Source organism: Lactuca saligna, chromosome 3, assembly GCF_052625555.1.
Source record: "Lactuca saligna cultivar CGN05327 chromosome 3, ASM5262555v1, whole genome shotgun sequence".
NCBI classification, from domain to species: domain Eukaryota; kingdom Viridiplantae; phylum Streptophyta; class Magnoliopsida; order Asterales; family Asteraceae; genus Lactuca; species Lactuca saligna.
Window position 1 is genome coordinate 146,153,230 of NC_136419.1, and position 11,410 is coordinate 146,164,639.

General features: G+C 35.2%; 1 protein-coding gene across 2 annotated transcripts; it reads left to right on the plus strand.

Moving 5' to 3' along the window:
• The first annotated feature begins 283 nt into the window (after positions 1–283).
• On the plus strand, positions 284–3,793 carry LOC145037352 (aspartokinase 2, chloroplastic-like). 2 transcript variants are annotated; one of them, XM_078985993.1, is made up of 13 exons: positions 284–440; positions 634–1,200; positions 1,285–1,364; positions 1,454–1,494; positions 1,593–1,747; positions 1,851–2,000; positions 2,085–2,180; positions 2,263–2,379; positions 2,527–2,646; positions 2,736–2,828; positions 3,001–3,123; positions 3,256–3,372; positions 3,496–3,793. In XM_078985993.1, exons 2-13 carry the CDS (start codon positions 799–801, stop codon positions 3,655–3,657), a joined length of 1,656 nt encoding a protein of 551 aa, XP_078842119.1. In that variant the 5' UTR covers positions 284–440; positions 634–798; the 3' UTR covers positions 3,658–3,793. The 2 variants fall into 2 exon arrangements, with proteins under 2 accessions (XP_078842119.1, XP_078842120.1); XM_078985994.1 differs by having other exon boundaries at positions 3,001–3,117.
• The last annotated feature ends 7,617 nt before the right edge of the window (positions 3,794–11,410 follow it).

Below are 11,410 nucleotides of genomic sequence, written 5' to 3' on the forward strand. Positions count from 1 at the left end.
ACAACACCTATGCATAAAACTTCAAACTCCAAGTAAAAATTTTTGTAAGTCCGAAATACAATTTTATATAGGTTATGAAATGTGATTCCAAAAAGAGGAGATCATATTAACGGGTCGATTTTCTTTAAAAAAGAATTAGTTTAGTTAATTTAGCTATATTAATTAATTCCCAAATCTCAAAAACAAATAGAAAACCTTTAATTGGTTAACCCAGTCCAAAACTACCGTATTGAGTTTTGACCCACCAGTTCCTTTGTCTTATTGGGACACTTACAAGCCAAGCCACTAGAAAGAGAGAAAGATGTGGAAACCAGTTTATAGAACACAGACAAGAAATTCCCTTTAAATTATTGCTACTCCACCAAACATACCTCCATCTTCAGCCTCAGCCGCCGCCGCCGCCGCGGTTCTCTGATACCATTCAACCCTAGACTCACAAGGTACATCCCTCTATCTCGTCCTCATTTTCACCTTCCTTAATCTTAAGACCATTTTCATGTTCTCTGCACCTCCAATGCGTTTTACTTTTTGTTTGGATTGATTTTGAATATTGGTATTGATAATCGCTAGTCGATTTATCCAAATACGTCAGCAACTCGTATTAATTCCACCGCGAAATCATGTCACTTGCAGGTCGTTCATAATCCAATAGAAAAAAAGCTCGTTGTCGATTAGATCCTTCAACGTTACATCATTAGCAGGGAGAGCTACTCTGTTTAATTAGCTCTCTCTGCCTCTCAACTCCCCTGATATCACCCCAATTTGTCGAACAGTCTCGTTTATCATCTAGTTGTTACAATGGCGACACCTACATACCTATGTGGATCTAAGACCCCGTGTTATTTCTCCAAAAGCGCTTCGTCGTTCTCCCGATCCATGTGTTCACAGCAGCAAAAGCTCAATTTTGCTTCATTTGGTGGAGCATGTAGAGTGGTTCAATGTCCAACTCAAGGCAGGGGAAGAGGTGTGAGGGTTGTTTGTAATGTACAAAAGGTAGAGGTCCTCACCAGAAGTGAACCCGAAAGTCAAGCTTCAGAAGGATTAAGCAACCAGCTATCATGTGTGATGAAGTTTGGTGGATCATCTGTGGCCTCAGCAGAAAGGATGAAGGAAGTTGCTGACCTAATCCTCAGCTTCCCAGAAGAGAGCCCTGTCATTGTTCTTTCTGCCATGGGCAAGACCACCAACAAGCTTATATCGGTTTGTGTTTCTTTCTATATATCAGACATTGTCATGAGTTTTTTTTCCAAGGTTTTTGAGTTAAATTTGGTTTGTATGATATAGGCAGGAGAGAAGGCTGCAAGTTGTGTTTCCATTGTGTCTGAAATCGATGAATTGGCCTTTTTGAAAGAACTCCATTATAGGTAAAAATCTTGGTTATTGACTTCAAGTAGCTTTTAAAGCTTGTAGACATTAGTTTATATGCTGAATGGGTATCGCTTTATATTCTCAGAACAGTGGAAGAGCTTGGATTAGAAAAAACACTCATTGAGGGTAAGTTTCTGATGCAATGTACTGAATTACAATAATGGTATAGTTTTTACTGTATAAAAATCAACAGATGATTATTTTACCGACGTTAATTTTTGTAGACCACTTAGAAAAACTGGAGCGACTTCTGAATGGGATTTCTGTACTGAAAGAGTTCACACCACGTGCAAGGGACTACCTAGTCTCATTTGGGGAATGTATGTCCACAAGGATATTCTCTGCATACTTGAATAAAATCGGTGTCAAAGCACGCCAGGTATGTGGTTTGTTGATCACTTGTATTTTGTGCCTAACATCAGTATACAGATTTTTAATCATGCTAATGACTTACTTGACTTTGTTTCTGTTGTTTCTGGCAGTATGATGCGTTTGATATTGGGTTCATTACAACAGATGACTTTACTAATGCGGATATTCTGGAAGCAACTTATCCAGCTGTAGCCAAAAGACTAAATGGTGATTGGATTAGGGATCCCGCAATCCCTATTGTCACTGGTTTCCTTGGAAAGGTTTTTTTTTTAATTTTTATTTTTTTGCTTTATGCATGATGCTTCAGGGGTGGTTGTTGCAGAGAATGATATTTTTGTTTGTAGGGTTGGAGAACATGTGCTGTGACCACATTGGGTAGAGGTGGTAGTGATTTGACTGCCACAACCATTGGTAAAGCACTTGGTTTGCGAGAAATTCAGGTTAGTGAAGAACGCAAAAAAAAAAAAAAATTCATATGTGAAAAAAGACATGAATACCCTTCTTCTCATAAATTGATTACAGGTATGGAAAGATGTGGATGGTGTGTTGACATGTGACCCTAATATATATTCGGGTGCAGAACCTGTCCCATATTTGACTTTCGATGAGGCAGCTGAACTTGCATATTTTGGTGCTCAGGTATTAATATATATATATATATATATATATATATATATATATATATATATATATATATATATATATATATATGCATAAACCAAATATGTTATGATGAAAATATGAAATCATGTGTTTTTTACTTTTTTTTTTTTTTGGTTTTGATAGGTCCTTCATCCACAGTCTATGAGGCCTGCAAGAGAGGGTGATATACCTGTTAGGGTTAAAAATTCTTACAACCCTAATGCACCTGGTACCTTAATCACTAAGTCACGAGATATGAGTAAGGTCGGTAATAACAACCTACTTTTTTAACATTTTAAAAGCTACCTATCATTCACAACTATGAAAAGACTAATTTGTCCCTGGTTTTTCAGGCAGTACTTACCAGCATTGTTTTGAAACGTAACGTGACAATGTTAGATATTGTTAGCACTCGCATGCTTGGTCAATTTGGATTCCTTGCCAAGGTTTATAATTCATGTTCTTGTTTTTTTGTCATTTTTGATGATAAGGATCAGGAGGGCATTTATGACTTTTTTTTTTTTTTTGCAAATATGTCCCACCGTTTTAGTGTTTGTCGTTTATCATTGAGTCATTGTCATTGTGACTGATAAATTTGTATATGGTACATGGATTCAGGTGTTTTCAATTTTTGAAGATTTGGGTATATCAGTGGATGTTGTGGCTACAAGTGAAGTTAGCATTTCCTTGACATTAGATCCTTCAAAGCTTTGGAGCAGGGAGCTGATTCAGCAGGCAAGCGTATGATATCATTCTCATTTTTTTTTTATAAAAAAGGATTATGTCTTGATAAAAAAATATTGGAAAGACTGAAAAAAAAAATCAAAGTAGGTTGATATGTCCAAGTAGTGATATCGTATGGTGTTGTTGCAGGAACTTGATCATGTTGTGGAAGAACTTGAAAAAATTGCTAAAGTCAATCTCCTTCAACACAGATCCATTATTTCACTTATTGGAAATGTTCAAAGATCCTCACTCGTATTGGAAAAGGTATAAAAGCATATGCTTCATTTAAACCGTGTTTTGGATAAATAATGTTTTATGACAAAATAAGTCTTGTTCCCCATAAAGTCTTAATATGGTGTATTTGACCATTTGGTTATGTGGGTGTAGGCGTTTCGTGTTCTTCGTATGAATGGAGTGAATGTTCAAATGATATCGCAAGGAGCATCAAAGGTGAATATATCACTCATAGTCAATGATAGTGAAGCAGAAAAATGTGTGAAAGCTTTGCATTCCGCCTTCTTTGAGAATGATATGTCCGACATCGATTGAGATGATTGATTTTGTACTCATTCAATTAAACATGTAGTAGCATATTTATTATGTTTTGGCTAGAAACATTTATGTTGTTAGGGTTGTTAACTTGTTATTCAAGTCTTTGATTATTGAAAACAAGTTGCATGCCAAATGATTTTATGGGCTCCTTTTTTTTTTTTTCGGTTAAAGCCTATATTTTATATGGGATCTGTTATTATTACCTCCGTTTTTATCTTCCTACCCCTTTAATTATTACTAATTAGGTACAGGTTTTATACTTTTAATTTTTATAACAGCTTTTTCAGAGTATTAACCAATAAACATAAAATATCTTTTTTAACACGAAAGAATGTGTCTAGTGCATGTAATGTTTTAATCATATTTCTGACAAGTTTTGAAATTGTTTTAATCACATTTTCAACAACAAACCCACGTTCGACCATCAACCACCGTCGTCAGCCACTACCACTGCCGTCGGTGTCTACCAGAAAGATCAGGAGAGACTAATCGAGAGAGAGAAATGTCGCCATTATCCAACGCCTCACCACCTATTTCACCGGAGAAGAATGTGAATCTTCGTAATGCGTGGGAAAGAAATACTCGTCGGACCACCTAACTCACTGGAGAAGACTGTGAATCTTCGTAATCGGAAAAGAATGAGAAAGAAGTACCGACTGAGAAGAGAGGAACGAGAAAAAGATAGTTGTCGTCGCCGGAGAAGAGACTAACAACTATCATCGTCGCCGGAGAAGAGACGAAACGCCACTGCCATCGGAGAATAGAGAATACGCCGGAGAAGGGAGGAATCGCCTGAAACACCGTCTGAGAAAAATAGTCGTCGTGAGAAAGAACGAGAGAAAAAGAAAGCGATAGTCGCATAGCTCCCATCGCCGGAAGTCGCATGAAGGTGTCATTGGCGGCTGAATCTTCTTGTTAGGGTTAGAGAGAAAGTAAAACGTTTTATACCCTTGAATTTTACATTTACAGCCTATCTATTTAAAAGATATTATATTTTTTACCCTTAAAATTTCATTTTTATCCTCTATTTAAGTTTATACAGTACAATTGGGTTAAAACTTAAAACTTAAAATGATATTTTTATAAATTAAATATTTTTAAACATTTATTTCCTAGTTTTTGTTGCAAATGTATGTTTACTATTAATTATTTTGTATTATTATCATATGAAACTAAGTTTTATGTTCAAAATTAAATTTATCATTTATTTTGTAGTATCTTTATTATTTTTTGAAGTAGAAAATAATATGTTATGCTACAGGTAAGAGGCAAATTTAGTATTTATAAGTAAGTTATTTAGTTATTGTTTGTTTAAAATGTTTAAAATAATTTTTTTAGAATAATATATTAAATATATTTAATGTTGAAAAGTTTGTATATAATACCATTTAGATTATATTTTAAATGGGTCGTTGCTTATAAAATACTTGATTAAAAAAATTATTAATTATAAATATTAATTATTCATATATTAAAAAAAATTTATCTTCATAATATAATTATTAAAAGTAATTATAATTAATAAAAAACACATCATCATTAGTTAATGATTAAAAGCTAATTATTAAGGGGCAGTATTAAGTAGTGAAGGGGTATGGATAAATGAGGCCATTTTATATTTATAAGTAGTGAGGATCATTGTCCTTTTGCTCAAGACTCATAATTCATTTGATACTCAAGTAAGTATATCATTTGATAACCAGAAATATTCTTTGTTTGTTTATGCATTGTTCAAGGAAGCCTCGATGTTGTCAAAGTAAAGAATCGTACAATTTGTCACTTGGTTGTAAACTACTTGTCAGTTTGTTCCAAAGTATGTTATAACTTGTAGAAACCATATATGTTTAAGAGCACACACTATGTGTTTGGTTTTGCTTGTTATTGCCGACGTTGACACGCCATAACGGCATGGTAACGAGGGAATACCGCCCCACAACTTTGTAAACACATTTTACATGCACCAAATCATAGGTGTAGTCATTGTACCAAAAATATGGAAGAGACTCCATTCATGGAAGAATAAATGTCAGCAATGATGCAAACAACATTATTGAAGAAAATATTTGTCCTTTCGGCGGTGAGAGGAATGACGCAAGCCATGACGAACGAATAGATGATTGACGAACAAAGAAATTATTGAAGCCATTATTGAAGACATGTGTTCTTTCCGTGTGGAAGGGATTGTAATTATTATTTGTAATTGTTTAAAAGTATCGGTAGTAGTGTCGGTTACGAATTATATGCATAACAATGTAATGATGTGATATAAAGTTAGTATGTGACATAAAGTGTGTAAGACCCCTAATAGTCTAAGGGTCTAAAATGTAAATTAAGTTTGTCTTCTTGCGATCATTTGATTGCAATTATGTAATCGTAATTGTAACGGATCTTTAAGAGCTTGTAAATAGGTCTTTACCCACCCATAAGGAATAAAGCAGTAGTTGTTTGTCTACAAGACTTGAGCTAACCCTTAAAGTTTGATCTCTGATGAAATATTTATATATTTTTGAATAACAAGGTTTTCTATCAAAATCTGTCAATATTATCCAAGATTATACATATCATCATCAACATCAAGATCAATCCAACGTACCATTCAGATACAATTATCCTATCCATCATAACTTTTATTAATCTTATCTTTTGTCGCAATTTTGGTATCGGAGCAAGGCATCGTTCTTATTATGAAGTTTTATCGTTACTATTTATCATGTATCAACACCATCATCAAAAAATATAATATTAATTGTAAACCCCACTATGAGCATCCTCTTTTGAATCTATAATTTTTAATCGTAACTTTGATAGAAAATAGAGCTAGAACTAAATTATGATGGATATGATAATTATATACCTGAATGGTACGTTGGATTGATCTTGATGTTGATGATAATATGGATAATCTTGGATAATATGGATAGATTTGGATAGAAAACTCTGCTATTCAAAAATCTAAAAATATTTCAACGGATACCAAACTTTACAAAATTACGATGAAAGATAAGATTAATAAAAAAATATGATGGATAGGATAATTTGGATAGTATGGATAGAAAACTTTGTTATTCAGAAATATAAAAATATTTCAACAGAGATCAAACTTTGAGGGTTAACTCAATTTTTTTAAACAAACAACTCTTGCTTTATTCCTTATGGGTAAAACCCAATTTATAGGCTCCTAAAGAGTCGTTTACAATTATACGATTACATAATTGCAATCAAATGATTGTAAGAAGACATACCTAATTTACATTTTAGACCTTTAGACTATGAGAGGTCTTACACGCTTTATGTCACATACTAACTTTATATCACATCATTACATTGTTACGAATATAATTCATATTAAACACTACTACCGACACTTTTAAACAATTACAAATAATAATTACAATTCATTCCCCACGAAAAGGATACGTGTCTTTAATAATGACTTCAATAATTTCTTTGTTCGTCAATCCTCCCATAATTGTAATTATTTGTAATTATTTAAAAGTGTCGGTAGTAGTGTCGGTTACGAATTATATTCATAACAATGTAATGATGTGATATAAAGTTAGTATGTGACATAAAGTGTGTAAGACCCCTAATAGTCTAAAGTTCTAAAATGTAAATTAGGTTTCTCTTCTTGCACACATTTGATTGCAATTATGTAATGATATTATTGTAAACCTCTTTAAGAGCCTATAAATAGGGCTTTGTCCATAAGGAATAAAGCAGGAGTTGTTTATCTAAAAGACTTGAGTTAACCCTCTTTGATCTCTATTGAAATATTTTTATATTTCTGAATAGCAAAGTCTTCTATCCAAATCTACCCATATTATCCAAGATTATCCATATCATCATCAACATCAAGATCAATCCAACACACAAATCAGGTATAATTATCCTATCCATCATAATTTTTATTAATCTTATCTTTCGTCGTAATTACGACGAAAGATAAGATTAATAAAAATTATGATGGATAAGATCGTTATATATGAATGGTGCGTCGGATTGGTCTTGATGTTTGATGATGACATGATAATCTTGCATAGTATGGATACATTTGGATAGAAAACTCTACTATTCAGAAATATAAAAATATTTCAACAGAGATGAAACTTTGATGGTTAACTCAAGTCTTTTAAACAAACAACACCTCATTTATTCCTTATGAGCAAAGCCTTATTTATAGGCCCTTAAAGATCTAGTTACAATTAAAACGATCACATTATTGCAATCAAATGATTTCAAGAAGATAAACCTATTTTACATTTTAGACCCTTAGACTATTAGGGGTCTTACACACTTTATATTACATACTAACTTTATATTCCATCATTACATTGTTACGAATATAATTCATAACCGACACTACTACCGACACTGTCTATGGGTCAAAAATGTAAATTAGGTTTGTCTTCTTGCAATCATTTGATTGCAATTATGTAATCGTCTAATTGTAACCGGCTTTTTATGGGACTATAAATAGGGCTTTGTCCTTAAGGAATGAAGGAGGAGTTATTTGTCTAAAAGACTTTAGTTAAACCTCAAAGTTTCATCTCTGTTGAAATATTTCTATATTTCTGAATATCATAGTTTTCTATCAAAATCTATCCATACTATCCAAGATTATCCATATCATCATCAAACATCAAGACCAATCTGATGCTCCATTCAGGTATAACGATCCTATCCATCATAATTTTTATTAATATTATCCTTCGTAAGTCATGACGAACAAATAGAGGATTAACGAACGATGAAATTATTGAAGCTATTATTGAAGACACGTTCCGTAGGGAAGAAATTATAATTATTATTTGTAATTGTTAAAAAGTGTCGGTACTAGTGTCGATTCGTAACAATATAATGATGTGATATAAAGTTAGTATGTGACATAAAGTGTGTAAGACCCCTAATAGCCTAAGGGTCTAAAATGTCGTGACACCTCGAAATTTCTATCTTGTACAACCATTCACTTCAATTAAAGTCAGACTTGTTTCTGCTAACTTTTAGCACTGTTTAGAGTGTGTTTGAGCATTCTGAGCCTAGTACACCAAAGGATTAAGTGTTTGGATGTGTAAACTAAAGTACCAAACCATCAAACAAGCCATAAACCCTCAAATGAGGAGTTTACGGCCAAGACCCATGAGTTTACGACCGTAAACTCATGGTGGCCATAAAATCCATCCTATAAGTATGGAACTTGACCACTTTTCTTCACTTTTCCCAATTCTAAGGCTTGGAATCCAATTTCTCTCCCAAGGATCATAAGATTTTGCTTCCAAACTTCAAAATTGTAAGTGATTTCCTTCCTTTGTGAGATTATACTTCTCATAACCATGAATCACCATTGATTTCATACATGGATTTCATCTTTGAGTCTAGATCTTCATAGATTCTCAAGAACATCCAGAACACTTAAGTGTTTTTGGACCTTAAACACCCTTTCAAGCTTCTATATCGTAAGTACTCTCTCTTTAGCTTGTTGTATACTTGAAATACTTGAAGAACACTTAGAAAACATCCATTTGACAAGAACAAAGGGGGTTTACGGCCAAGATCATCTCCCTTGGCTGTAAACCCTTAAAATGGTGCCATATTGACCTTAAACTCTTATAGGAGCTAAGTTTGTGAACCAGAACACTTCTTGGAAGACCATTAGACCTTAACTCAAAATACTATGAGTTTACAGCCGTAAACTCATAAGGACGTAAACCCATGGGCTGTGAACTCATGGGAGTCTTACCATTTTGGCCGTAAAATCCAAAGTCAAGCCCTACACCCCTTATATGCAACCCTATGTGGTGTAACACTTCATTGTAAGTGTTTCCTAGTCCCTAAGGTTTTTCCATTTCATGATTAGATGTTATAAACACTAATTAGATACATATATGTGTCATTATATGCTATTTAGGATCCATTGTGCTCAAGTCTTCACTTGGTACTTAGCATCCTATACCACTCGTTCATCCAAACCACTCACTATAGGTGAGTTCATACCCCTTAATCTACCTTTTAAATGATTTTATGGGGGGGGGGGGATACAAGTTGAAAAAATATAGTTATTATATCAATCACATGTGATTAAATAACTATCAAACAAATGGATTTACTATACTTTTAACTGTTTTATCAAATAAACAACTTCAACATGTTTATCAAACTCTTTTACATACTAAACTATTTATTAAACTTGTTCTTTATGCCAAACCTTTTCTTTTAACTCTTTCAAACTTATATATTGTCAAAACCATGTCTAATGCACATATAGTTATATAAGTAAGGTTGGAAGGACTTAGGACTAATAACCCACTTTATTTTCTGTTCCTTATTTGGTTGTGGAGTACCCTGTTGTTTGTCCGAGCATCGTTTGATCCTTAGTTATATATTATGTATATATGTATAGACATAAAAGCTTTTATCTAAGTTCAATACTTTTGGGTAGCAAAGGTGCACCTCTCGACGAACCATGCAACATCCCTCTTCATACAGGGCCACCAATACTCCTTCTTTAGGTCCAAATACATCTTAGTAGCCCCGGGATGGATCGAGAATTTCGATCGATGCGCTTCTTCCATCAAAATAGTACGCGTCCCGCCCACAAACGGTACCCAAATCCGACCCTGAAATGTCATAAGTCCCCGACCATCAGTAACAAATTCCGATACCTGCCCGACAACCCGCTCCCTCTTTCGGTTTTTTTGGTCTCGCAGCCTCAGCCTGGGCCCCTCGGATGGTATCCAAAATCGGAGTCATCACCGTCAACCTCATACAGACGTCTCGGATTGGGGTGCTCTCTGCCCTACGGCTCAACGCATCGGCTACGACATTAGCCTTGCCCGGGTGGTACAGGATCTCACAATCATAATCCTTCACTACATCCAACCATCTCCTCTGGTGCATATTCATATTTGGCTGATCCATCAAGTACTTCAGACTCTTGTGGTCCGTGTATATGGTACACCGAACCCCATAAAGATAGTGTCACCAAATCTTGAGGGCAAACACCACAGCCCCTAGTTCTTGGTCGTGGGTGGGATATCTCGACTCATGAGGCTTCAGCTGCCTCGATGCATATGCTATAACGTGTCCCCTCTGCATAAGCACTGCCCCTAATCCAGATATAGATGCATCACAATATACCACAAAATCCTCCATCCCTTCCGGGAGTGCGAGCACCGGGGCCTCACACAATTTCTGACGAAGGGTCACGAATGAGGACTGCTGCTCCGGACCCCATGAAAATGCAACACCCTTTCGGATCATCTGGTAAGTGGCACGGCGATCTTGGATAAATCCCTGATAAACCTTCGATAATAGCCATCCAATCCCAGAAAGCTCCTGATCTCTGTGGGCGATCTCGGCACTTCCCATCTCATCACCACCCCGATCTTGGCCGGATCGACCAATATCCCCTTCTGGTTAACAAGGTCCCCTAGGAACTGGACCTCTCGTAACCAGAAATCACACTTGGAGAATTTGACATACAGCCTCTCCGATCTCAATACTCCAAGAATCTCCCTCAAATGTTCCTCATGCTGCTCCCTAGACCTCGAATATACCAAAATATCATCAATGAATACGATCACCGACCGATCCAGCATCGGCCTGCACACCCTGTTCATAAGATCGATGAACGCAGTCGGGGCATTGGTGAGACCAAAAGGCATCACCACAAACTTGTAATGCCCATAACGAGTTCTGAATGCAGTCTTCTGGATATCTTCATCCCGAACCCTCATCTGATGATAACCCGACC

Bases quoted from the DNA above. Each gene is read 5' to 3' on its own strand.
- LOC145037352 (XM_078985993.1), top strand. From the start codon at position 799: ATGGCGACACCTACATACCTATGTGGATCTAAGACCCCGTGTTATTTC. The intron at 1,495-1,592 runs GTAAGTTTCTGA...TAATTTTTGTAG, and splicing joins AGAAAAAACACTCATTGAGG to ACCACTTAGAAAAACTGGAG. The intron at 2,647-2,735 runs GTCGGTAATAAC...CTGGTTTTTCAG, and splicing joins AGTCACGAGATATGAGTAAG to GCAGTACTTACCAGCATTGT.